At 42.5% G+C, this 26,727-nt stretch overlaps 2 protein-coding genes across 12 annotated transcripts in view; both read right to left on the bottom strand.

Moving 5' to 3' along the window:
• ccdc82 (coiled-coil domain containing 82) overlaps window positions 1–6,405 on the bottom strand; it is a 92,345-nt gene extending 85,940 nt beyond the window's left edge. For 3 of the 4 annotated variants that reach the window (XM_073043291.1, XM_073043293.1, XM_073043294.1), the window contains exon 1: window positions 6,280–6,405. The gene's annotated coding sequence lies outside the window, so the exon portion shown is untranslated. Of the gene's footprint in view, window positions 1–706; window positions 802–6,279 lie in introns of all 4 variants that reach the window. The other variant, XM_073043292.1, reaches the window with a different exon arrangement.
• Window positions 6,406–19,018: 12,613 nt separating this feature from the next.
• The window catches only part of khk (ketohexokinase), a 54,574-nt gene continuing 46,865 nt past the window's right edge, over window positions 19,019–26,727 (bottom strand). For all 8 annotated transcript variants that reach the window (XM_073043283.1, XM_073043282.1, XM_073043286.1 and 5 more), the window contains 2 exons: window positions 22,758–22,912; window positions 19,019–20,569 (listed from right to left, as the gene is read on the bottom strand). In XM_073043283.1, coding sequence (XP_072899384.1) covers window positions 20,484–20,569; window positions 22,758–22,912 — 241 coding nt within the window. In that variant the 3' untranslated portion in view covers window positions 19,019–20,483. The remainder of the gene's footprint in view (window positions 20,570–22,757; window positions 22,913–26,727) is intronic.

The following is a 26,727-nucleotide window of genomic DNA, read 5'->3' as shown; positions in this document are numbered from 1 at the left end:
GGCTAGAATATAAAAGCAAGGATGTAATACTGAGGCTTTAGGAGGCGTTGGTCACACTGCAAGAGTACTGTGAGCAATTTTGGTCCCCTAATCTAGAAAAAGATGTGCAGACACTGGAGAAGGTCCAGAGGAGGTGCACAAGAATGATCCCAGCAATGAAAGGGTTAATATACAAGGTGCGTTTGATATGACTCTGGGCTTGTACTCGCTGGAGTTTAGAAAAATGAAGGGGGATTTCACTGAATGCTCCCAAATATTGAAAAGCCTCGATAGAGTGGATATGGAAGGGTATTTACTACAGAAGGGGATCCTAGGACCAGAGGGCACAGCCTTAGTATAGAGTGATTCCCTTTAGAAGAAAGATGAGGAGGAATTTCTTTAACCGAAGGATGGTGAATTTGTGGAATTCATTGTCACAAGTGGCTGTGGAGGTCAAGTCATTGGATATATTTACACCAGAGGCTAATAAATTTTTGATTAGTAAGGGTGTCAAAGGATACGGGGAGAAGGCAGGAAAGTAAGATTGAGAGGGATAATAAGTCAGCCATGATGGAACAGAAGAGCAGACAAGATGGGCCAAATGGTCTAATTCTGCTCCTACGTTTTATGATCTTAATCTGAACAACTTCTTTTTATTTTACTTCTGTAGTTATCTCCTTTAAACATCTTGCATGCTACCTTCATACAAAAGGAGAGTTGACCTTACTAGGTTGATTTTCCTGCTCTTTCTCACTCAGGAACTAGGTGGGAAGAAGGCACCTATAAACACCCAAGTCTTCTGTACTGGGCCAATCATATGACCTAGGGAGGAAACAGGTTCAGAGTTACCTTGTCAAGGTTTAGAGCAGCAATGACATACCTTCCATTAAAATCAGAAAACCCCAATTGCCTCAAAAAAACTCTAGAACATGATGCATAAGAGGTCACATACTAACAGTAAGCCATCCACTGGTTCTTCATACATGCAAAATTCCAAGTGTACTTCACAACACCTTAATCAACCAAAAGCACTTAGCTATGAAGAGAAACTAAAGGCTCTGTAAAATAGTTTGGCTTGGGTGTGAGGGAGGGTCAAAGATAGAGAGATGCCAAGGCGCCATGTTTGGCAGTTGTAGTTTGGGAGGAAGTTACAAAAAAATGAGTGGGACAAGACCATGGAGTATAAGAAATTGAATTAAAATACCAAGAGCTGAAAGTGACAGAGTCGTTTGAAACGAAGATAACTGGCGTTTGGTTAAGTTCAGTTATACAAAGATTTTCTTTGTACAATTGAACTTTCAGAAGGTTAGGAGGGGAAAGGATTTGCATTTATATGATACATCCCCCTTGGGTTGTCCAGCATGCTCAAAAAAAAAGTGAAAATCTATCACATTGAAGGTAATATGGCAGCCTGCTGCACACAGCACCAAATACCATCAAGATAAATAATCAGTTTGGTTGTTCTGGTGATGTTGGTTGGGGAATAAATGAGGGCGAGTTCATTGCTAGAATATTACTGGTCTTCCAGAAATACTGCCAGCATGTACACTTGAATGAATTCTTATCTGGAGGACATGACCTCCAATAACACTGCACTCCATCAGGGCTGCATTGTACAGTCAAAATGGATTTTGTATTAAAAGTTTGATCCAGATTCGCAACTCAGAGGCAAAAAATGCTATTCTTCATCCAAGCGTGTATCTGAAAGCTGTGAACAGACCATCATCAGTTCTGTCCGCTGGTGCAATAAACAACGGCATATGCTCATCCCTCTTGGAAATTCTTTCGATGCGTAATAGACAATTTCATGTGTCCACTGGAAATTGGGTGGAGGAAATAATTCCAGCTGCTTCAGCTCAAGGAAGATTTTGAAGAGTAGGAGTCAATGCAAGGTATCAGGGAAGCTCAGTGCTTCTTGGAGTGTATGTTCCCGTAAATAGCAACTCAATCGGCAGGGACCTCAAGAGACTAAAAGTGCAACCACCCAGAGGAGGAGAAGAGGCAGAAGGTGCAGGAGTATTCAGGATACTGCTGTTCCCAAACTCATGTTCAGCATGAGACTGGTGACATTTGGAGAGAGACTGCATAGGGGAGAACAGCAAAGCACTGAAATGCAGTGATGACATGGTTAGGGGCATTTTGTAGGTGCCAGATCACAGACTGGCTACTGAATAGTTAGTGATATGAGAGTGGGTAATCTGTAATTTTCAAATCACATCCCCTAGATTCTCCAACACAAGGAAACATGCTCTTCACATTCATCTTGTTACAGCTCCTCAGAATTTTACATTTCTCCTAAGTCCATTCTCACACTCCTAAACTCCAGTTTCCAAGTCTCATCAGTCCACACTTTCTTCATAAGTCAACCCAACCATTCCAGAGCAAAATCACAAACAGCTGGAAGAGCTCAGTGGGTGAGGTGGCGTAAGTAGAGGCATCTGCAGTTTGTTGTATCCTTTCTACTTTTGTATTCAATTCCCCTAGTGATAAATAATAACAATCTGTTAACTTCTCTAAATGACTTGCAGTGTGTGCTTAGTGCCTTTGATAAATTGTATGCCAGGATATTACAATCCATGTCAGAAATTTGCAAGCTCTCACTATATAGTTTTAAAAAAATTAATTTTTCTTGCCAAAATTATAATTCAGAATAACAGAAGTGTACCATGTTTTGACAGAGTAGGCAAAAAAAAAGCTGTTCCCATAAACCTATATCATAAGGACATGGGGAGTGTCAAATTGTTGGTAAGAGAACTTGAGGAATATGGAGCAAGAGGTAATGACCTGGAACATAGTGCCTTTGAAGTGATAGAAGCAGTGGTGATCAATGATTTCAATAAAAAATTGAAAAGGCACTGTATGGCAATGAGAATACAGTTTGTTCTACAAGAGATCAACTTAATATACTGTCTATAATGGTTTGATGATGTAGTTAGGATATTGAATATTGTTCAGCCAGACAGAATGCCACGACACACAATTTATCAATATTGCTTTAATGCAGATGTAGAGAATGTAGAATTCATTTCATTGATAGTAGAGGATGATTTATCAGTTAAACTGATGTGAAAGTGAAACTGATGCAGAAGTATCTATTATTTCCAATATTAAAGCAAGTATGTATGCTTTTGACTCACTGGATTCCTGTTTGGACACATTCGTGGCTGATTATTGACATTATAAATTAACATTGCATTACACAAAATTCACAAAATAGTTATATCCAAAGAAGTATGAAGTAGAATAATAGAACAACTTCACTCTAAGTATATGGTTACTCTCAGCATGAATGCTATAAATTGTACATTTGTCCATTGCGCCTGCATAGAACAAGGATTTGGACAGCCAGTCAGAAATTGCAAAGTCTGATTGGACTAGTAGAGATCTCAGCCTCCTGAGAATGGCACAAAAAGCCATGCCAGTGTCCACATGGATCAATGTGAGAATGAGCTGCATTACTTCCAGGTGCAGGAGGAGGGCTTCCATTCGAACTGACTGAGGCAAGTGTGTGGGGACCAAGCACCACCACTGAAGAAATCAGATTCATTTTAACAGTACGTGGTGCGCCCGGAGTCCTATCACTTTTTGAGGAGTTGTTTCAGAACACATTTGAAGATCTCCCAAGGTAGGGAAGTCTGAGACTGGAGTGATGCTGCCTGGCCTGCTGAGTTCCTCCTGCACTGTGTGTGTTGTTGTTGCTTGGGTTAACGATGGGAAGGGAAACATCTGGAGGAGTTTGGGACTGGAGACAGCTTTTTTGTGCAACGCTCTACCAGGGGTGGTGGATTCGTGTCCAAATGCAGAACTTAGAAGACATTTGAACAGGTAGACAGATGGAGTGTGGGGGAGGGGCTGAGAAGGTGGCATGGTCTGGAGGGATCTGAGACAAATGCTCTTGATCTTAAAGATTGTCAATATTGTATCAAGCAGCGGTAGTGGACGAGTAAACTCCAGCAAAGACCACAGTTGTCTGACAAAACCAGTTGTCTGTTAATTAATCAAATGTAGAATATTCTTCCAGAAATCCAGATAAATAGCTTATTTTATTAACTCAAAAGATAGTTAAGATCTAGGATGGGCAATGAATGAAAGGACAGAACTCAAAATCCCACATGAACTTTAAAAATGTTGTTTTCTTACAAGATTGGAGAGGACAAATTTGATGGGAACTTGTGTGCTTTTCTCTTCTACATTGCATCTGTGTGGAGGGGTGGGAATGTGGAGTGGCTGAGTACGAACAGTAGCAAGTTTTAAAGGACAGTAGGATAGGTGCATGAATGGGAAGGGTGGTTTGTGGAGACAACCAGGAGGGATATGGGAAAGGCAGGAGCTAATTAGATTATGATAGACTTTTGATCAGCATGGACCAGCAGAGCTAAAAGGACCTTTCCCGTGCTGTTTGGCTCCCAGGAAGTGATCCTGCCATAGATGGGTACTACTTCAGCAACATTGATTGAATCTCCAACCAGAATCCGGCAGAGCTACAGCCACATTACAAATACAGCGTTATGTTCAAATAAATAACAGGGAGGTTTAGCTTTACCTCATTTAGAGACCTATTATTGGGCTGCCCAATTAACAGCAATTGTGTCATGGATCAGAGAAGACGTGGATTCAAAATGGGTTCACATACAGCAAAATTCAATTGGTGAGTTACCTTTAGCAGCTCTTCCCTTTTTAAATCCAAACGTGTGGAAGAATGTTAAGACTCAGAATGAATGGACTAACTATACATTGAAAATATGGGACAGAATTAGGAAAAAATTAGATCTTCCAAGGACTATATCAAGGGCAACCAGAATTGCATTCATTCTAGATTTTATTCCCGTAAGCCTGGATTCTGGTTTTAACAGGTGGGCGCAAAAAAGCCTGGTTCTTGTGGACCAAATGTTTGATGGTGAGGTGCTCAAATCTTTCTCCCAACTACAAACTGAATTTGATCTTGTATCAAATGACTTTTATAGATTCCTCCAAATTAGACATTACCTTCCATCACACAAAGAACGGAACAATCTTAAAATACAGCCAAATAACTTGGAAACATTTTGGTAGGTCGCAATCCCAGAAAATTGTATCTTGAATATATAAAAAAAATACACCTGGATACAATGGATAACATGTTAGATGTTAAACTTAAGTGGGAATTGGAGGCAAACACCATAATAGAAGAGGAAGAATGGGAGAGGTCTTGGGAGTCGTGACATAAATGCTTGAATAGTCCCAATTGGAGGGAATTTGCTTGGAAAACAAGGATGAGGTACTTTAAAACCCCATTAGTAATATCATTAAACGCAGAAAGAAAACAGCAGTCTTTGCTGGAGAGGATGTGGCCTAGTGGGAGATTTTGCACATATATTCTGGGACTGTCCCAAATTAAGGGAATTTTGGTACAAGGTCACTGAGGAAATAAGCAGGATTTTAGACACAAGTACACCCTTTGAACCTAGTTATTTAATTTTAGGCAACCTCCCGCAATCTGCAATAGAGAAGAATAACTATATATGTTAAGAGCTTTGATTCTGATTGCTCATAAAATTTTAACTGTTAATTGGCTTCAATCTCACCTATCCACTTTGGAACAATGGATACTGAGACTGAAAGAAGTGAACTGGATGGAAAATATCAGTGCAAGTTTACAGCTGAAAATGGACTCCCACTTAGAAAGATGGAACTCTGTTTTAGTGTGCCTGGCACAGTGAAAGGGACTTGAGCTGATTGATTGAGGACTGTGGTTTTATTTTAAATTGATGTAAATCTACATTGAGGGGTGATGTAAAGTATGTAGATCATGTGTATGTATGTACCGGTAATTGTAGGTATGTGCCTTTTATTTCTTTTTTCTCTTGTTCCTACTCTCTTCCACCCCTGGTATTGTTAATTTAGGTACAGTGAATTGTGGACCGATAGCCGATGCTTGTTTGCAGCTATGTGTTTGTTTAATAAAATTTAAAAAAAAAGTTAAAAAAACAAATGCAGCTAATCTGCTAAACTTGTTCGTCATTAAAATGGGCTTTACTCTTTTAAAGGGGATAAGCAGAGTCCTACGTTATGCAAGTATGTCACTACCTGACATATTTCAGACGGATGCTTTATTGCACACATAAGCGCCGTCTGAAAATCGACCTGTGTTTATAATTGAGGATAAACTGGACGTCCCTCCTGCAGCTCCGGGTTGGAGGCCTGCCTGGGCAGCGAGAGCGGGACCGGACCCGTGTCTTTATTAATTAAACGCGCAGACTGGAGGAGGCCCGAGCGTTTCATTTTAAATCTGCCTCGCCAGTTTATGATGGCCAAACTCACCAGGTTATTGGTCTCCCCACACCGTGGCCGCCTTTCCCCTCCGCGAAATGGCAGCGCCCTGCTTCCACTTGCAAACTGCGTCAGGTTTGTTTCTGTCACCATTCGGCGGCCTTCCGTCTGTCACACCCCAAACACGCCCACGTTGGTTTTGGAGCCGAGGGCGGGCGGGCAGGCGGCCGGGGAAATAAAGTCTCCCCGAGCTGCGTAGACCCGCGGGTCAGTGTGAGAGAATCGTCTCAGAGTAAATCCCACTTACATCTTTGCAATTCTTTATTTTATGTGTGTGGAAAATGTGCGAGAACTAAACTTTGAAACGTTCTCCCCAAACGTCGGCTGTTTACTCTTTTCCATAGATGCTGCCTGGCCTGCTGAGTTCCTTCAACATTTTGTGTGTTTCTTGGATTTCCAGCTTCTGCAGATTTTCTCTTGTTTGTGTCTTTGAAAGCACTTGTATGCACCCAAATTTTAATACACATTAATGTCTCCTACAATTCGTAAATGTATTTAAAATTTTAAAATGATTTGTGCCTTCATAGTTTAATAGTGCCCAAACTGGCCCTTTGTGGAGTAGGTCCATGCCAATCACAGCATCTTCCCTTTTAGTCCCAGTTGCCCACATTTAGCCCATAACCCCCCCTCCCCACCACCACCGCCCCTGTCTACCTATTCAACTGCCCCTAACATGGAGGACTGCCCAGAACCTCAGATTGTTTCACAGCCACAAGTTGCACCTGCCAAGCAGAGTGAAATCCCTTGTTAGGAAAGATGTTATCCCGAAAGAGTAAGAAATTGTCCATGGTGATTAAATCAGAATCAGGTCTATTATCACTGGCATGTGTCGAGAAATTTGTTAACTTAGCAGCAGCACTTCAATGCAATTTATAATATAGAAGGGAAAAAAGTAAATAAATAAGTAAATCAATTACGGTATATGTATATTGAATAGATTAAATATTGTGCAAAAACAGAAATCATAAGTATTTAAAAAGTGAGGTGGTGTTCATGGGTTCAATGTCCATTTAGGATTCAGATAGCAGAGGGGAAGAAGCTGTTCCTGAATCGCTGAAGAAATCTTTAAGCCTGAAGGGGCCAAATTAAAATTACTATGCCATGAATATCTATATCGTATTATACAGTATACTCCGTGTGTATAGTTGAGATGCATTCTATATTGAGTTGGAGTTTATTGCTAAGCAGGGAGGAGTGTGTATATTTAATATTTCAGTAATATTTGAGTAACATTGTAAAAATATTGTTTGATTAAGCTTTCTTCATATGTTACATGATTCATTATGGGTTACATGTAAGAAGTACGTGAATTACACCACCACGTCATATGTGAGCACCTAAAAAAAGGGGAAAAGAAACTAAGCAGACAAGTATCCTGGCTCCTGTATTTTGATATCAATTAGTTTCTGGAGTTATAAAACATAACACTCACAGACCCTCAGGTCTCTGAAATCTCTCTCCTCATCATCTGGATATCCCAACCTTGGGAAAAAGACTATCTGCCCTATCTATACCCCTCATAATTTTAAAAACTTCAGTGAGGTCAGCTCTCATTCTCTACACTCCAAGCAATAAAGATCCAGTGTTGTCAACCTTTCCCTGTAACGTACACCTTCTAGTCCAGACAGCAAACTTGTAATTCCTTTCTGCAGCTTCTCTAGCTTGACAATATCTTTCTCCTAACAGGGTGAGCAAAACTGTACCCAATGCTCATAAATGCATTCTCACAGACACCTTACATAACTGCAACATAATGTCCCTACTCCTAAACTCAATGCCCTGACTGATGCAGGCTAGAATACTGACACTTTTAACAAACTGTGCTCTTGTATTCCCAGTTACCTCTTTTTGAAGCATGATAAACGTTCTTGATCATTAAAGATATTTAGAAACTGTAATGCATGCTGTCAAAAGGCCATCAGGCTAGTTTATAAAAATCAAAGTAAAGCTGTGTATTGTAAAAAGACTGGTGTCACAGTGTTGCTGATTTCAATTTCTTTTCTTTATTATTTTCAAAGTTTAAAGCACATTTATTATCAAAGTGCATACTGCATATGTTACCATATACAACAATTTCTCATGGGCATACACAGTAAATCCAAAAAAAAACACAACAGAATCAATGAAAGACCACATCCAATAGTACGGACAAGCAACCAATATGCAATGGACTACAAACTATACAAATATAAAAGATTTTTAAAATGATAATAATTAAATAAGCAATAAATATCAAGAACATGAAATAAAGATCGCTTGAATGTGTGTCCATAGGTTGTGGGAATAGTTCAGTGACGGGGTGAGTGAACTTATCCCCTCTGGTTCAAGAGCCTGACGGTTGAGGGGTAATAACTGTTCCTGAACCTGGTGGTGTGAGTCCTGAGGCTCCTGTACCTTCTTCCTAATGGCAGCAGTGCAAAGAGACCATGGCCTGGAAGATGGGGGCCCTTGATGGTGGATGCTGCTTTCGTGTGATAGCGCTCAGTGAAGATGTGCTCATTGGTGGGGAGGGCTTTACCCGTGATGGACTGGGCGGTATCCACTACATTTAGTAGGCTATTCCAAACAGGGGAATTGGTGTTTCCATACCAAATACCGTGATCCAACCAAATCAATATACTCTCCACCAACCATCTATAGAAAGTTGTTGAAGTTTTAGATGTCATGCCCAATCTTTGCAAACTTCCAGGGAAGTAGAACCGTTGCGGTTCTTTCTTTGTAATTGCACTTACCTGCTAGCCCTAGGACACATCCTCTGAAATGATAACATTTAAAGTCAATCGAGGGTTGAGTGAAGAGCTAATGAAATGGCAGGTGCTGTGTACCTGTTGTGCCAGTAGGCAAAGTGGAGCAGATCCAAGTTGCTTCTCAGGCAGAAGTTGATATGTTTCTTCACCAACCTCTCAGAACACTTCATCGCTATGGATGTAAGTGCTACTGAATGATAATCATTGTGGCGGGTTACCATGATCTTCTTAGGCACTGGTATAATTGAAGCTGGTGGGAACCTCAGAGAGCCAAACTGAGAGGTTAAAGATATCGGTGAACATTCCAGCCAGTTGATCATCACAGATCTTTAGTACTCGGCCTGGTATGCCATCTGGGCCAGATGCTTTCTGTGGGTTCACTCTTCTGAAGGATGTTCTCATATCAGCTCAGACAGGGTCATCAGGTGCTCTGGGAGTTTGTGATGGTTCCATGGTGGTCAGAACGAGCATAGAAGGTATTCGGCTCATTTGGGAGCAAAGCCCTATTGTCACTGATGTTGATTGGTTTACTTTGTAGGAGGTAATAGCATTCAAGCCCTGCCACAGATGTTGAGCATTCCCCCCCCCCCCACCCCCGTAACTCAAGTTTGCTCCAGAATACCTATTTCATTTGGGAGATGGCTTTCTGGAGATCACACCTGCCCCAAAAGGGGTCCCAATAATCCAGAAATTTGAATCCCTGCCCCCTGCTCCAATCCCTCAGCCACGCATTTATCCTCCACCTCATCCTATTCCTATTCTCACTGTTGTGTGGCGCAGGCAGTAATCCCAAGATTACTACATTTGCGGTCCTGTTTCTCAACTTCCTTCCTAACTCCCTGTAGTCTTTTTACAGGACCTCTTCCCTTTTCCTACTTATGTCATTGGTACCAATATGTACCACAACCTCTGGCTGTTCTCCCTCCCATCGCAGGATATCTTGGGCACAATCCGAAACATCCTGGGCCCTGGCACCTGGGAGGCTAACTACCATCTGAGTTTCTTTCCTGCATCCACAGAATCGCCTGTCTGAACCCCTGACTATAGAATCCCCTATCACTACTTCCTTCCTCTTCCCTTCCCTACCCTTCTGAGCCACAGGGCCAGACTCTGTGTCAGAGGCACGACCACTGCTGCTTCCCCCAGGTACACAGTTCCCCCCAACAGTACTCAAACAGGAGTACTTATTGTCAAGGGGTACAGCCACAGGGGTACTCTCTAGTACCGGACTCTTCCCCTTCCCCTTCCTGACTGTGACCCACTTGTCTGTCTCCTGTGGCCTTGGTGTGACAACCTGCCTGTAACTTCTCTCTATCACTTCCTGGCTCTCCCTGACTAGGCGAAGGTCATGGAGCTGTATCTCCAGTTCCCTAACTCGGTCCCTTAGGAGCTGCAGCACGACACACCTGGTGTAGATATGGCCATCCGGGAGGCTGGGAGACTCCAGGACTCCCCATATCCGACACTGAGCACAGAAAACTGGCCTCACACACCTTGCATTGTCCCGTTACTGCCTAAGCCTATTGAGCCAAAGCCCTACTACTCTGCTGCCTCTCACTTCACTGCCCGCTGGATATGGTGGCCTTTTTAAACCTTTCGCGCTCTACTGGCTCTAAGAGGAAAGTTCCTCACCTGTTTGTAGTCCAGTAACTTAACTACTGGGCAACTATAGTTTTTCAGCAGATGTTCTACGCAAATTAGTACAATGAACTGTGGGCAAGGATTACACATACATGGTAAACAGACAGATATTAAGATTATCCCTGATTATTTTCACTGAAATTTTTAGATGTGTGTTTTGGAATACTTTGAATATTTCCTGCTGCAGGTGAGTTGGAGACTAAGGGAGACAATATTGTTAACTAAATTCATGCTAAACAGATGTAAATGACTAATCCTATTTATTAACAAGGTGAATGGAGCTTAACCTTTTCAATGTTGGATCTCAGTTCAGGGTAAACAATGCAATGCAGTCAATCATTAGCTGTTTGTAAAACATAAAGTTTACTGTCATTCAACCATACACATATATATCACTACGCAAAACATCATTCCTCTGGGCAAAGAGCAAACCACAGTACATACACTCAGAAGCCACTTTATTAGGTACACCTGTTCTAATCATTCTGGTATAACATATAACCATATAACAATTACAGCAAGGAAACAGGCCATCTCGGCCCTTCTAGTCCATGCCGAACACTTACTCTCACCTAGTTCCACTGGCCCGCACTCAGCCCATAACCCTCCATTCCTTTCCTGTCCATATACCTATCCAATTTTACTTTAAATGACAATACCGAACCTGCCTCTACCACTTCTACTGGAAGCTCATTCCACACAGCTACCACTCTCTGAGTAAAGAAATTCCCCCTTGTGTTACCCTTAAACTTTTGCCCCCTAACTCTCAACTCATGTCCTCAGCCCACTCTTCCAACTGGCCTAAATCTCTCTGCAAACTTTGAAAACCTACTTCATTATCCACAACGCCACCTACCTTAGTATCATCTGCATGATTACTAATCCAGTTTACCATCCCATCATCCAGATCATTAATGTATATGACAAACAACATTGGACCCAGTACAGATCCCTGAGGCACACCACTAGTCACCGGCCTCCAACCTGACAAACAGTTATCCACCACTACTCTCTGGAATCTCCCATCCAGCCACTGTTGAATCCATTTTACTAATTCAATATTAATACCTAACGATTGAACCTACCTATCTAACCTTCCATGCGGAACCTTGCTAAAGGCCTTACTGAAGTCCATATAGACAACATCCACTGCTTTACCCTCGTCAACTTTCCTTGTAACCTCTTCAAAAAATTCAATAAGATTTGTCAAACATGACCTTCCACGCACAAATCCATGCTGACTGTTCCCAATCAGTCAACTGGTAGAAGCAGATTAATCCATAAAAGCACGTGGACGTGGTCAAGAGGTTCAGTTGTTGTCCAAACCAGACTTCAGAGTGGGAAAGAAATGTGATCTAAGTGACTTTGACAATGGAATGATTGTTAGTGCCATATGGGGTGGTTTGAGTATCTCAAACTGCTGATCTCCAGGGGGTGAAAAATGAGGAAAAAAACAAGTGAGCAGCAGTCTGTGGATGAAATTACCTTGCTAATGAGGGAGGTCGATGGAGGATGACCACACTGGTTCAAGCTGACAGGAAAGTGACAGCAAGTCACTCGTTACAGAAGTGGTGTGCAGAAGAGCGTTTCTGAATGCACACATCAAACCTCGATGTAGATGGGCTACAGCAGCAGAAGACCACGAACATACACTCAGTGGCCACTTCGTTAGATGCAGGAGGTACCTAGCACATATAGCTGCAATCCAGCACATGCAGCAGTAAAATAAAATTAGCCAAAGTTCCTGAAGATTGACAGATTGACATAAAGTGAGAGGTGTGGCAGGGCATTCAGACAGGGTGTTGTGTGGCAGCAGGATGTTAAGTAGTCCAACAGTCTGGGGGAAGAAGCTGTTACCCAGCCAGTTCTGCTTCTGGTGCTGTAATATCTTTTGCCTGATGGCAGGAGGTCAAAGAGATTGTGGAAAGGGTGGGAGGGGTCTTTGATCTGCTGCAGGCACTTAGTATGCAGCACTTCTGATATGTCCTGCATGGGGGGGGGGGGGGGGAAGGAAGAGAGAGACCCTGATGATATTTTCAGCCATCCTCACTGTCTGTTGCAGGGTCTGTCAACCTGCTGCATTGCAATTCCCATACCAGATGGGTGATGCAGATAGTCAGGACACTCTCCATGGTGGTCTCGTAGAATGTGCTGAGAATTGTTCCTGATGAGGCCAACTACTGTTGTGTTATCTTAATGGTTTGATTAGAATTGGATTTGACAGCAGAGTCGTGTGTAGCAGTGTGAACAGCAGCAGACTGAGCACTCAGCCCTGGGGAGCACTGGTGCTCAGCATGTTGGAACCAGAGATGTTGCTGCCAATACGGACTGTCTGTGGTTTCTTCATCAGAAAGTCCAAGATCCAGTTACTGAGGGAGATGAGCTCCTACATGGACAGTTTTCCCAGTGTCTGAGAATCAATTGTATTGAAAGCAGAACTGAAGTCCATGAACAACTTCTGACATAGGAGACACCATTGTCCAAGTGGGACAGGATTGTGTAAAGGGCGGAGGCATCACCAGCGGACTGATTTGGACGATATGTAAACTGGTAAGGATCCAATGTGGTAGGAAGGTTCATGAGCAGCCGCTCGAAGAACTTCATTATTAGTGAGGTCAGTGCTACAGGACAGCCAGACGATACAGTCTTTGGCATTGGGATGATGGTGGTGGCCTTAAAGCCTGCTGGGACGGTGGTCTGATCCAGGAAGATGTTGAAGATGTCACAGGATATCTGCTCGCTGGGCTGCATAGTCTCTGAGCACTGCAGTTTTGTGTGGGTTGACCCTGGCTACGGTCTTCCTCACAATAGCTGTGGCCAAAGTGCCTTCTGCTGCTGTTCACACTGCTAACACATGGCTCTGCTGTCAAATCTCATGACTGACTGTTATTCGATATTCCAAGGACGCGGCCTCGAAGACTAGTGTACCTTCAGGGTTCTGGGATTTCAAGGCTCTGGAGACGGGCAGACTCACAGTCGGTGCCTCTGCAGGAAGTCAGTGTGTCGTGGGAGACGGAAGATCGAAAGCAGTGAGCTGGCTGCTGTCTGTGAGCCCAGAGACCCGAGTTCTTTGGACACAGGGCTCGGAAAAAGCGACGCAACGGACCTTTAACATTGTGAATGTTCAATTTGTTTGTTATGCCTCTCCTCTCGCTGTGAAACGGAGACATCTCTTTTTCCCTTATTAGGGAGAGAGATCCCGTGGTATGTCGAACTACCAGGTGAACGAGTAGTCTTTGGGGTTCTGCAAGTCTGTGTCTTTATTGATGCTTTGCTGCACACTTGAGTGTTCAGTGGGGGCGCTGATGCTTTTGTGCTGGTGGGGAAGGGGGATCGTTGCTTTGCTGCTACTTATGCGTGGGAGGGGGGAGCTTGGGAGACATTGAGGTTCTAACATTTAACTGTCATTCATTCTTTGGGGCACTCCTCTGTTTTTGTGGATGTTTGCAAAGAAAAAGAATTTCAAGATGTATATTGTATACATTTCTACCTTTAAAACCTTTGAAATCCAATTCTAACCATTCGGGGGGGGGGGGTCTCTTTTTGCCAGCCCATCATTTAATACATTAAAGCATGCACGGAAGACATTCAGACGGTCAGAATGAGAGGCATCACTGTTGTTGATATGCAAAGTAATCTTCCCGTCTGCTCTGACCTTCTGAACACCCTGCCACATGAGTTGTGTGTCCCTGCTGTCACAGAACTGGCTGTAGATTTTCTGGGTACTGTATAGTCAATTTTGCCTTCCTGATGGCATGGGAAGGTACAGCTCTTGCTGATCGGATCGGCTGGATCTCTGCTGTCAGCCATGGCTAATGATTGACCCCAATGCTGATGGGTGTAAGGACATTGACATCCTCGGTGACTTTCACCACGTAGCCAGTCACAGACCCTGTGCATTCGCCAACGTTGATGCGATAGCCACCTCCGTCAACAAGCTGCAGTCAGTGCATTCAAAACATTGTGTAACATTGAGCTGGCTCCTTCTGGCCAAACTATGATTTCCTTGCAAACTGGTCTGGCATGTTTTAGCTGTGGTCTGTATTCAGGGATTTGCACAACAGATATGTGTTCAGAGCATCCGAGGTGGGGGGGGGGGGGGGTGGGGAACAGCCTTGTATGACCCACAGATGTTCATGTTAACTAAGTCTAATGCATCTTCTCCTCTGGTACAAAGTCAACATGTTGATAAATTTAGGGAGGGCTGTTTTATTAGCTTTGCATGCTTGAATTGCGAAGTTACAATTAAAAATCCACCAGGGTGTGTGTGGTTTGAAAGTCACTGATGGTGCCATAGAGCATACGCTCTGCCTCCCGGTGGGGGTGGCTGGGATATATAGACACAATCACAGTGGCAGTGAGCTCAGCTGGTAAGGAGTCACACTTCCCAGACATCCCACCCTGCAAAAACTCATTTCAAGGAGGTAGCGCCCCTGCCCCCCACAACCCCATATCCCTCACCCCCCCCCCAGTCGACCTCCAAGGGTGTATGTAATACTTTGTTTAGTGATTTTGTCTAATCTGTAAACCAAGTTGGGTAAATGCAAAAAATGTGACATTAAAATATGTATTTATATTATCATGGAGTCATTTTTTAATTCTATTACAACTTTACTGAAGTCTACAGGGAGTTTGGCCTCATGACGTAGGACATCAATAGAGTAGCTCCTTAGCAGCTAGCCAGCTAGTTTAAATAACGTTAGCTGTGCTAATGAATGAATGACACCTGTTAAACTCACCTCAACACGTCTTTTACAGTCATTTAACCCACCAAGGGCAATAGAAAAGTCACTGTTGCAAACACTGCAGTGAGCAACACTGTCATTATTTTTGAGGTCAACTGTAAAGCCCACCCACAGAGAAAACTGATAGGTCTACTTAGCAAGAAGAGAGACCAATCAGGATGCTCCCTCTCGCTCTTGCTCTCCCTCTCAAAATAATCAATTTCTGGGATATTGTATATAATTTGCAGGTGTCAGGAAGTGGCTATCAATACGCGGGAGACTCCCGGAACTTCCAGGAAAGGTGAGATGTCGAGACGTACAAAAAAGCTGGATTAACTCAGCAGGTCAGGCAGCATCTGTTGAAAGAAGATGTCTGACTTCCACCATTAAGAACTACCAGCGGTGAACAGTAGGTGGCATCTACTGTAGCATTAACACACCAGTTTTTGTAAATGTAAATACACAGCCCGCCTCTGCGTGTGATGAGACACTTAGGTGAGTGTCACACCTCGCTATTTGGTCCTGGAAAGCGAGCCCGACAAGGGTCACCCGTTTGAAAAAAAGATGGTACACAACACCACGCTAGTGTAAGGAGTTTTATTTAGTTTCAGGTGAAAAAAATGCAAAAGCTCCCCAAAAGTTGTGAAGAAACAAATGAAAACAAACATGTACAAAAATTTATGACACACTTTGTCTTTAACTTTCCAATATAACACTTCACAATTATTGTTATTACAGATGCACAACACAATTGGGACATTTTAAACAGGGATTCTAACATCCTACAGTTTTAACCCATAGATCAGTGTCCACTAGCTCAGATGAACACAACAGAATAATGCCCCCCCCCCCCCACCAGTGGTGTTTCCTGTGTAGGGTGTGGTGCACCTGCTCTCACTAACTCAGGCATTACTTTAGGACGCCCCGAACCATCCCTCGGGTCTTTTGAGGGGCCGATCTACTGTCTACAAACTGATGTAACGGGGCGAGTGAAAATAAATGAAATTGTTTGGAAAGCCTGTGTCTAGAATCCTTATTTTTACGAGTTATTAACCAGTAGAGCACGGTAACTGAAGGGATTGTTTCGATTAGCTGAACTAGCGTTTGTTTTACTGTTGTGATGTGTAAATGGTGAACTCCCACGAACTGCAGAACGGGGGGGGGGGGGGGGGGGGCAAAGCGAGGACGGAATGAGGAGGCGTGACTAGCCGGGCAAAGGGGCAAGGATAGCATTGCCAATCTGTTAGGATCCAAGTTCTGGCGCATCCCAGACTAGAATCGAGACACGATACGAAACTGAAACGTAGACGGGGTTCTAAACTAGACACTAGATGAGAATCCAAAGTTTAGTTGACAATGCTGCACCGAACCACATTTCAGGTGCTCTTTAAACATTGAAACCCTGGCAGCAAAACATGAATCTTCAAAGGGGCTGCACCAGCTATCCATGTTCCGGAGTCAGATCATCTCAGCCCCGGAGGCTGATACGGTCAGGTGCGTGTCACAACGCTGGGTTTTACCGGAGGTGACAGCATTCCTATCCACATGAAGAGAGGATCATTCCGAGACGCTGCCCTAGAGCCACATTTCTGTAAGGAAAGGCACGCAGCTGTTCCTCATCTCGCACTGGGGCAGTTGCAGACAAAGGCAGTCCAGGGGAAGTACATTGGAGAGCGGTGTTGACAGGAGAGCCGACCGGCAGGGGTTGGCCTTTAACCTAGCAGATTCCAACAAGCCTACCGCACTTCTGTTTTCACGCTACTTCCAGCAACTTCTCTCCTGGGTGGCTGTAGCACGCGATGTCACAGTATAAGGGCCTGGTCCATGTAATAACCCCATCCTACATAGCTCCTCTGCTGTCGTCTCACTAATGAACCGGACTTGTACTATTCACAGTATAAGGGCCTGGTCCATGTAATAACCCCATCCTACATAGCTCCTCTGCTGTCGTCTCACTAATGAACCGGACTTGTACTATCTTGTATTAATATTTAACAGGGTCTTGCAATCATAAGAATACCGTGGAGAGTAAACATTTGCTCCATTTGTTGGACCCAGAAAGGCCACTGCAACCAAGCGTGTTGCTATTTTATCATTGCTGCATTTGTAATTTACATTGAAATGTTTGTGAACTTGGAATCTAGAATGTAAAAATTTCAGCTGTTAATCAATCAAAATAATAGTTGAGAAAGAGTTGGTTAGCTCCAGTCTGAGCAGGGATATAGACTCTTTGCAATTTGCCTACCACCCTAGCAAGTCTACAGTGGATGCAATCCCATTGGCTTTGGAGCACCTAGACAACCTCAAGACATGTCAGACTGCTATTTATTAGTCACAGTTTAGCCCTCAACACCATCATCCCCTTGGTACCAATCAACCAGCTTCAAAAGCTGGGCCTCTGCAAATGGATCTTTGCTTCCTCATCGGGAGATCATGGTCAGTCCGGATCGGTAATAACATCTGACGATTAACACAGGCGTGCCTCAAGGATGCATGCTTAGCCCATTGCTCTACTCCCTCTACACTCATGATTGTGTGGCTAGGCACAGCTGAAATGTCATCCACAAATTCACTGGTGACCCCACTATTATACGGCAATCTCAGTGATGAGGAGGTGAGTGGTGTTGTAACAACAAGCTCACACTTAATAGGGGCAGCACTGTAGCATAGTGGTTAGCACAACGCTCTCCAGTACCGGCGTCCCAGGTTCAGTTCCCACCACTGCCTACAAGGAGTTTACACGCTCTTTCCATGACCACACGGGTTTCCTCTAGGTGCTCTGGTTTCCTCCCACCATCCAAAGATGTACCGGTTGGTAGGTTAATTGGTCATTGTAAATTGTCCTGTGATTAGGCTGGGGTTAAATTGGCATATTTCTGGGTAGCGTGGCTCAAAGGGCCAGAAAGGTCTATGGCGCACTGTACCTTAATAAATAAAACAATAAATCAGCAAGACCAAGGCATTAATTATAGACTGGAGGAAGGGGAACATACACTACTCCTCATTGATGGGTCAGTGGTGGAAAGGGTGAGCAGTTTCAATGTCCTGAGTATCGACATCTCAGAGGATCTATTCTGGGCCCAACCCGCTGACGCAGTCACTAAGATGGCATGCCGACTCCTAGTTCATTCGGAGTTTAAGGAGATCCGTTACGTCACCAAAGACATGCAAATTTCTAAAGAGAGCATTCTGTCCGGTTGCTTCACCACCCGGTTTAGAGCCTCCAATGCAGAACAATGAAGGATGAAGAGGGTTGTAGGTTCAGCTCGTTCTCTCACCGGCACAACCCACCCTGCCATCGAGGACACGTTTACCAGTCCCTCAAGAAGGTGGCACCCATCATTAAGCACCCTCTTTGCATTACTGCCATCGGTGAGGAAGTATAGGAGTTTGAAGACCCAAATTCAACATTTTAAGAACAGCTCCTTTCCCTCTGCCATCCGATTTCTGACCAGTCCATGAGCATCATTTCATTATTCATCTTTTGCATGATCAAGACAAATTTCTTAAAATCATAGCAGGCATCATTCTGGAGACACTCTTGGTAGAGGCTCACAAACCAATGTCAAAACGATCAGATATGGCTCAAGTACAGACAGAGAGAGACTGAAACGGGTCAACAGTGGACTGACTTTAATGAGAACAGTTGCAGAATTTAAAGGAAAAGAAAAATAATAAATGCTAGGCCAACAGGGCTGTTAAATAAAAAAAATTCCCAAACTGAAAGTTAATGCCAACACTGCAGCTGGAAGCAACAACTAAATACTAAATGAATATCACTCCTTGTCAGCGTCAGTCAAAACTGTAGTCTTCTTTCCTAGAAAAGGAAGATGGTAGGTAGGGAGCAGTGCTTTTGGTCAAGTCTCGACCAGATTAGAATGAATAGAAGGGAGATAAATACCACCACAATGGAACACTAATTAGCTGGAATGTGGATAGTCATTAGCACGAATGCCGAACATATTCCACAGACTGCCTGCACAGAGGCATCGACACTGCAGCAGAGTCCATGGTTGTGACACCCAAAGGTACATCACATTTTTATACCCTTAAGATTAAAGGTAACAGTAGGCAATTCAATATAATTTCAATAGTTAAAATGACATTGTTTACTTCATTACTCTGGGTTGACAAATGGTTCCTTTGGGAGACACAGTGGAAGCATATTGTAATTGACTCTGGAGGTCGACCTGTGACCATGTTTGACATTCTAAGTGACAATATCCGTCTGGTCTGCTAGTTTACACTCAAATCACAATGGCGCAGATGATTTAGCCAGCCATGTTGCCTGGTTTGATACAAGCCAATTAACACAAACTCATTGTCTTAATGCTTGTCTCTTCCATATGCAATGCACTCTTAGTCAGTGGCGCACTCTGTGCTTTTCACTTCAATTTACTGCTTACAATTTACAATAAAACCTGAAAGCTAATTGCAAACTTCCTGAACTTACTTACATTTACAATCGACACTGAAACCTGGTTCTTGTTCGAATTAATATCTGCTATATTCACATAACTCCAGTATAATCCAAATAAACTTCTACACTTCAGCCACGGGAATGAAAAAGGTGAAATTCCAGATGCTCCAAAGATTAATAAAAAAATACATTATGTTATACACATAATTAAATGTCTTGCTTGTTTAAACTTTAAATTCAGTTACATCAAGTTATCCAGTATTCATCAGCCCTCACTCCTGCTCTCCCCAACCACCAGAACAAAGTTAACTGCGGTAACTATATTGCAGCTTTAAGAATAAATCAAGTTGAATGTGTGGTTTAAGAGATTTACTCATTGTTGCTATTTTCACCTTACATCTGATTCTGTGGTAGATTATTTGATTGTGACTGAATACTGAGATTCAATTGCAGTTATGCAGCAGCATACAGTTGGATGGTAAACAGCAGATCTAGCAAGCTTAAGTATTCTAAAATTCATTTTAGAATCAAAGAAAATCACAAACATATTTTATATAACTGCAGATCAGGTGACTGCATGATCGAAAATCAAAGTTCATCTGCAGAATTTTCTAATTTTAATTAACGGTAGCTATTTATTCTTCCAATGCATTTTGGGTTTCCTCATACAATTCCATCATATCCTTGAATTCCACACTTCTTCCCAGCAATTTGGCAACCAAATGTCAATGCTTCCTGAATAGACTTGCCTGTGAAAGAGAAAAAAAAATCACGTTACAGGGTGCCATATTTTATAACGTTGTGGATCAAATGTACTTGCATAACACAAAATCAAACACTTTCTGATCTTATCTTTTCATCCTTAGACAGCACCTTAATTAGGTCAATGTTTAAACATTGAAAATATAAGAATGTACATTGGTTCTTTTAGAAAAGGGATTCTCATCCTTTTTTATGCCATGGACACCTCCCATTAACCCGAGACATCGGTGGTTGGGAACTCCTGTTTAAGAACATCACTAAAAATCTTTCCCATTACTTGCAAGGAAATATAATGTTCAGCAACACATGAAGCCTTTTAAGCTACAGTGGATTCCAGTTAATTGGGACCATTACATTTTGGTCCAATTAAGTGGTTGCCCCAATTAGCTTTAGTTTCATTATAACAGCACTACAGTATTATAAAACTATGTATTAATTCCTAATATTTATCGATGGAGGAATTAATTCAGTATATGCAATGAACAAAATCAACGTAGACACTAAGTGCAGATAATGCTTTCAGACAATGCTATCAACAATTGCATCCTCCAAATCTTTTTCATTGTAACATTCAAAATGATTGCCGACAACTTTAAATTCTTAATAGGTCCTAACTTTTTGAAGTAGTGCAATTGTTTCACACTCATGGCCATTTCTGGCATCTCCAAGCTTGAATGCTTGGAATCGCAGTGAGTAAAACAGTTCTGAATAGTTTTACTGCTAATTTTTTACTATCGGTGACAAAAATGACTGCATTTTGAACACAAACACACAACTGATGGTAATTTAAAACTGTTCGCTTTAAGGACACTGTTGTGTTCTATGGCCACACAAGTGTAGGTGACTGAGGCTTTTTAGAACCTGTTTGGTAACATTTCAGATGTCCTATTCTGGGTCCAGCCTGTAACTGCCATTACGAAGATAGCATGACAGTGCCTCTACTATCTTTGAAGTTTATGAAGGTTCATCATGTCATCTAAAGCTTTGACTAACTTCCATAGATGTATGGTGGAGAGTATATTGACTGGTGGCATCACAGCTTGGTGTGGAACCACCAATGGCCTTGTATGGATGTCTTCAAAAAGTAGTGGATATGGCCCAGTCCACTATGTGTAAAGCCCTCCCACCATTGACTACTGCAGGAAAACAGCATCTATTATCGACAACCCCACATCCAGGCCATCCTCTCTTAGCTGCTACCATCAGGAAGAAGGTAAAGGAGCCTCAGTACCCATACCACCTGATTCAGGAACAGTTGTCACCTCTCAGTCATCAGGATCTCAAAAAACTTGAACCACCAGAGGAGAGTAACTTCGCTCACCCCATCACTTTCAAGGACTCTTCATCTCATGTGCTTTATAGTTATTGCTTGTTTATTTATTATTATTAATATTATTTTCTGTATTTGCACAGTTTTTTGCCTTTTGATTGACTTGTTTGTCTTGTTGTGTCTGGGTTTTCATTGATTCTATGGTGTTTCATTGTATCTACTGTGAATGCCCACAAGGAAATGTATCTCCGGATTGTATATGGTGACATATATGTACTTTGATAATATATTAACCGTGAACTTTGAAACCTTTGACTGGTGTGTGTTCCCTTGCCTTCCCCTTCCCATTGATGTGACCAGATCCTCAAGGACAGGCTGCTCATTTTGTGAGGCGATACCATAGCGTAGTGGTTAACATGACCATTACAGCTAGGGGCATCGCAGTTTGGTGTTCAATTCCGAGGTCCTCTGTAAGAAAGTTTGTAAGTTCTTCCCATGTCCCTGTGTGTTTCCTCAGGGTGCAACAGTTTCCTCCCATAGTGGAAAGACACACCAGTTAGTAGGTCATTGTAAATTGTCCTATAATTAGGCAAGGGTTGAATAGGTCGTTTACTGAGTGATGTGGCTCGGTGGGTAGGAAGGGCCTGTTCTATGCTGTATCTTTAAATAAGTAAAACATGATAATAAATATTTTCTTGGGATCAGGATAGGATGATGTAACTCATGAACTTAAGGCTCATCAGAATAAATATGTGACATAACAATCTGTGGGACAATGTGTTGATACAATATAGGCCAATGTAAACTCAAAATAATGTGACACAAGACAGCTTAAGTTTGGGGGAAAGATTTTCTCTTTTTAAAGCTAACTTACTTTCATTGAAGCAGAACAAATTCAAACCCACCATTATATAATCCAAATATTACAGCTGCATTGAAAGTATCTCCAGCTCCAAGAGTATCCACAAGTTTTTTAGGAGGAAATGCATTTGAATGAAAGACTCCATCAGGACCCATTGCATCAGCTCCTTCCTCAGCCCATGCACAGATGAGGTATGCACTAAAAAAACAAGAGAAATCAATTTAAAAGACTATAATTTATTAGCACGCTCTAACCATAGGTAGAATAATTTCCTGATTTGTCAGTTCAATCTCTTCTTAGAGTTTAATTTGGTTCTGAGCCAATGTTTGGCCAATTGAAGTGCTGGGCCAGATTGAAAAGGTCAGGGTGTCAGGGCAGGTGAGGTACAGGCTCACAGGCTCAGCAAGATTTACTCATCTCTGTGCTGAACTGAGGCTGTTGCCTGCAACAAACTAGCTCCTCGACTGGCTGCAGTGATGACTGCTTTCATGGCTGTGAACCCACTTTTGTAAACTTAAGTTCTAAATGTTATTGGTTTTTTTTGCACATTGGGTTTCTTTGTTTTGTGGCTGTCTGTAAAGAGACAAATGTCAAGATTGTATAAAGTATATATAATTTGTTAATAAATGAACTTTGAATTTTTGAACTTTGAGATAATAATTGGAATTTGCTAGAACAGAGAATGATTGAGGAAAATACGATAAATTCTTTCAAAGGCAGGTTTGTGATATGATGGAGGGGATGTGATGGTATTGGGTTTGCCATCCATGAGGTTCTAAACTCAAACAAAGATCTTAAGCCCTTACATAGGTAGCTGCAGGTACCCTCATCCACGGTGGGTTTAGCTGTCAATACCAACATTTTGAGCACTGATCCTCTCACCATACCAAGCAGGAGGTCCTGCCAGCTAACAAAGCAGTTTAAGCACTCATTTATTTTTAGTGATGCATGTTTAAATTTACGGAAAATTCTTAAACTGATTTGAAACTCATAGAGGATTTCTATCTTGTAAAAGACTTCCAAATTACAAATAATTTCTAAAATACAGGTACAATTCAAAGAGGCTACAAAGAAATACAAATGATTTGCAGACAAATACGTTGTCTATCACAAAAATCAAAGAAAGAGAAATAGATTTCTAGACACCCCATCTTTCTGTCATTCTTCTTGTCATCCCTTGACCATTCCTAACAATGGAATGTTAAGAATGGTCAAGGGTTTTTGCTGTGTTACGTACCCCATAACTGGGTCACTTGCCAGCAAAGATAGAGAGGTCCGTTGAAGTCTGATGGTACTATTTTTAACAGTATTTATTGATAAAAATACGCAAAAATAATATCAATGCCAACACTCCGATAATATACGTCGTCAATACTAAATCTAAAAGCGCGGGTATAATAATAATCAATAAGAAATAGCTCTATCGTTGTCTAGGGGATAATGTATTGTCCGATGGAAATATAAAAGTCACTTCAGTTCAGTCAAGCTGTAGGCTGCAGCCTTTTTGGTTGGAGAGAAAGACGGAGGTTTAACTTGCCCATTCCTTTTATGATGTCAATCCTTCGAGAGTTGTTGGGGGACTGATTTCCCCTTTCGAGGTTAGCTAAAGCCGTGCTTCCGTGGCAAGACCCACCAATTCTGAGGCAAATGGAAAAGGACGCACGTGGGCTGGTTCCACTGGCTTTCGCTGTTACGCTGTTACAGGAGTTCTAGCATTTCTTCTGGTGCGTCTGAAGGGGCTGTTCCCCAGACCCTCGTTTATCCTGACTCACAGGGTCTCAGATGTCAATCAGGTTGGGATGATGCAATCCCTCCACCAACCCCCCCCCCCCTCGGTTCATTGCCTGGGGGCTTCGATGCATCGTACAGTATTCAATACACAATCCCGTCTCCAATGGACAACAGCCGTTATCAATGGTTCCGCCTTTCGGAGGCCAGGACACATTCCAAACTCTTTGTGGATTCTGCATGTCTTTCCCTCATTTCCTGGGTCTCCTGACTCGAATCAATAGCGATCCTGCGATTCTCAAAAAGGAGGGGGCCACGGGCGTAACACCCCCTTTCTTCAACGCGTTTTTACCATCAGTAAAAACGGAGTAATACAGAGACTTGCAGGATTTTAGAATCTAACACAACACCAAAGTTTTTTTCTACAGAGTAATACAGGTATACATTCAATTCAGCATCTAAACAGTTAACGATTACAGTGTTACTTCCTTTAATATCTTAACATCTTGTACCTTACTAAAGTCTTGTAGCATCAGACTTCAATTTAATAACCACCTATTTTTATTTCTTTCCTTCAGCAAACAAAAACTAAAGAGTGGTGATCTTAGCTTACGTGTATACTACAAAAGTTCATGCAAATACTAATCTTTATGTTGCTTTCAAACTTAACAGGCAGGCTTCCATGGGGTTGTCTTTATTATTCACATGCTTTGTCGAAATCCCGTAAAACCAGCTTTTGCTATTTAAAAATGGCGTCCCCATTAACCCTCGCCTCTTTTCCGGTTAATTCCCATGTGGGGGGCTTGGGTACCCTGGTGAAATAGGCGTTCGCCCGCTTCTTCCATAGGAGTTATTTTATCAACACTGTGTCCCAAACTTAGACCATCTTCTGAATTTCCACCCAATTCTTTAATTTTACGCAAGTTGCTAGTTTTCTCTTCAGGACCCTTCAGGCTATTAGTTTTCAGTTCGAACTCTTTGTTCAAGCAGCATTTCAAATTCTGCCTTTTCACACCACTCTGGAATAACAATAGCGGGGCGGGGGGGGCCCCGTCAACTTCCAACTCAACCTGTAAGTGATCCACAGGCTTTGTGGTACCACGCCATTGAAATGACTGGAGCCTGGTTGCTGCCTTTGATATTAATCCAGCCTTTAAATTTTCTTCATTCGATTTGGGAACTACATATTTCCCTTTTCCTTCAATAATAATATTCATCTCCCCACTTTTGATCTCCGCATTAACTTTTAACACACCTTCGAGCACAAACACCTGGGAACTCTCACTTCCCACTATTACCAAGGTTAACCCTTTTTTCACTGAACCAAGTCTATCTGACCCACAAGGACTGCCTTCCTTTTCAACTGAATCAAATACCTCAGACTTTTTCTGAGCTCCATTACTAGGTTCAGTACCACGTGCATCCACATCTTGGACACACTCAAACAGGACATTTGCCTCTTCCAGGCTTTCAATACCCGTACCCGGTCCAAATTCTAAATTCCCCTGATACTCCCAGCTACTCTCTGGGCAACTCCCTTCCAGAGTAAACTCAACCCCGCGGGCTGAAACAACCTCATCTGCCAACCCAGCAGACTTCTTCAAGGTAAGGGCACCCTTTTCATCTAGGACTGCCCTCATTTCATTATCGGGAACACCTTTAGAATTTTCAACTTCTTCAAACAGTTCTGCCAAACCAGACAGATCATCCATGTCCAACTCTGGACCTTTTAACAGCTTTATCTGTTTCTCATCTTTATCTCCTGCCTCTAGAACTTTTCTCCTCGAACGGAGGTACTAACCTCAACTCCCGACTAACATTAAACCGCTCCTCTCGGTCTGACCCCTGAACTCGTTGCTCTTGCCTTAACTTCTCCATCTCCAAGTCATGTTTCCTCTGTTTCTCTGCCTCCCTCTCCTTCTCAGCCCTTTCCTTCTCTTTTTCAGCTGCTTCCAGCTGTTTTAACTGAATTTCGTGCTCTCTTTGTTTCTCAGCTCTTTCCTGCTCCCGTTTCACCTCTAACTCCTTTAGCTGGAGCGCATGCTCCCTTTCTCTCTCGGCCCTTTCTTTCTCCTTCTCAGCTCTTTCCCTCTCTCTCTCTCTCTCTCTCTCTCTCTCTCAGCTCTTTCATTCTCCTTCTCAGCTGCTTCCAGCTGCTTTAACTTAACTGCATGTTCCAACCTTAATTTCTCCAACTCTAACTGAGCCGTCCCACTAGCTGGTACCTTTTCAGGGATATTTTCCAATACCTCAGCTGCAAACACATTCTTCCCAATATAATACCG

This window comes from Hemitrygon akajei, chromosome 4 (assembly GCF_048418815.1).
Source record: "Hemitrygon akajei chromosome 4, sHemAka1.3, whole genome shotgun sequence".
Classification (NCBI taxonomy): domain Eukaryota; kingdom Metazoa; phylum Chordata; class Chondrichthyes; order Myliobatiformes; family Dasyatidae; genus Hemitrygon; species Hemitrygon akajei.
The sequence above is the reverse complement of the archived record's forward strand: the minus strand, read 5'-3'. Positions and strand labels throughout refer to the sequence as shown.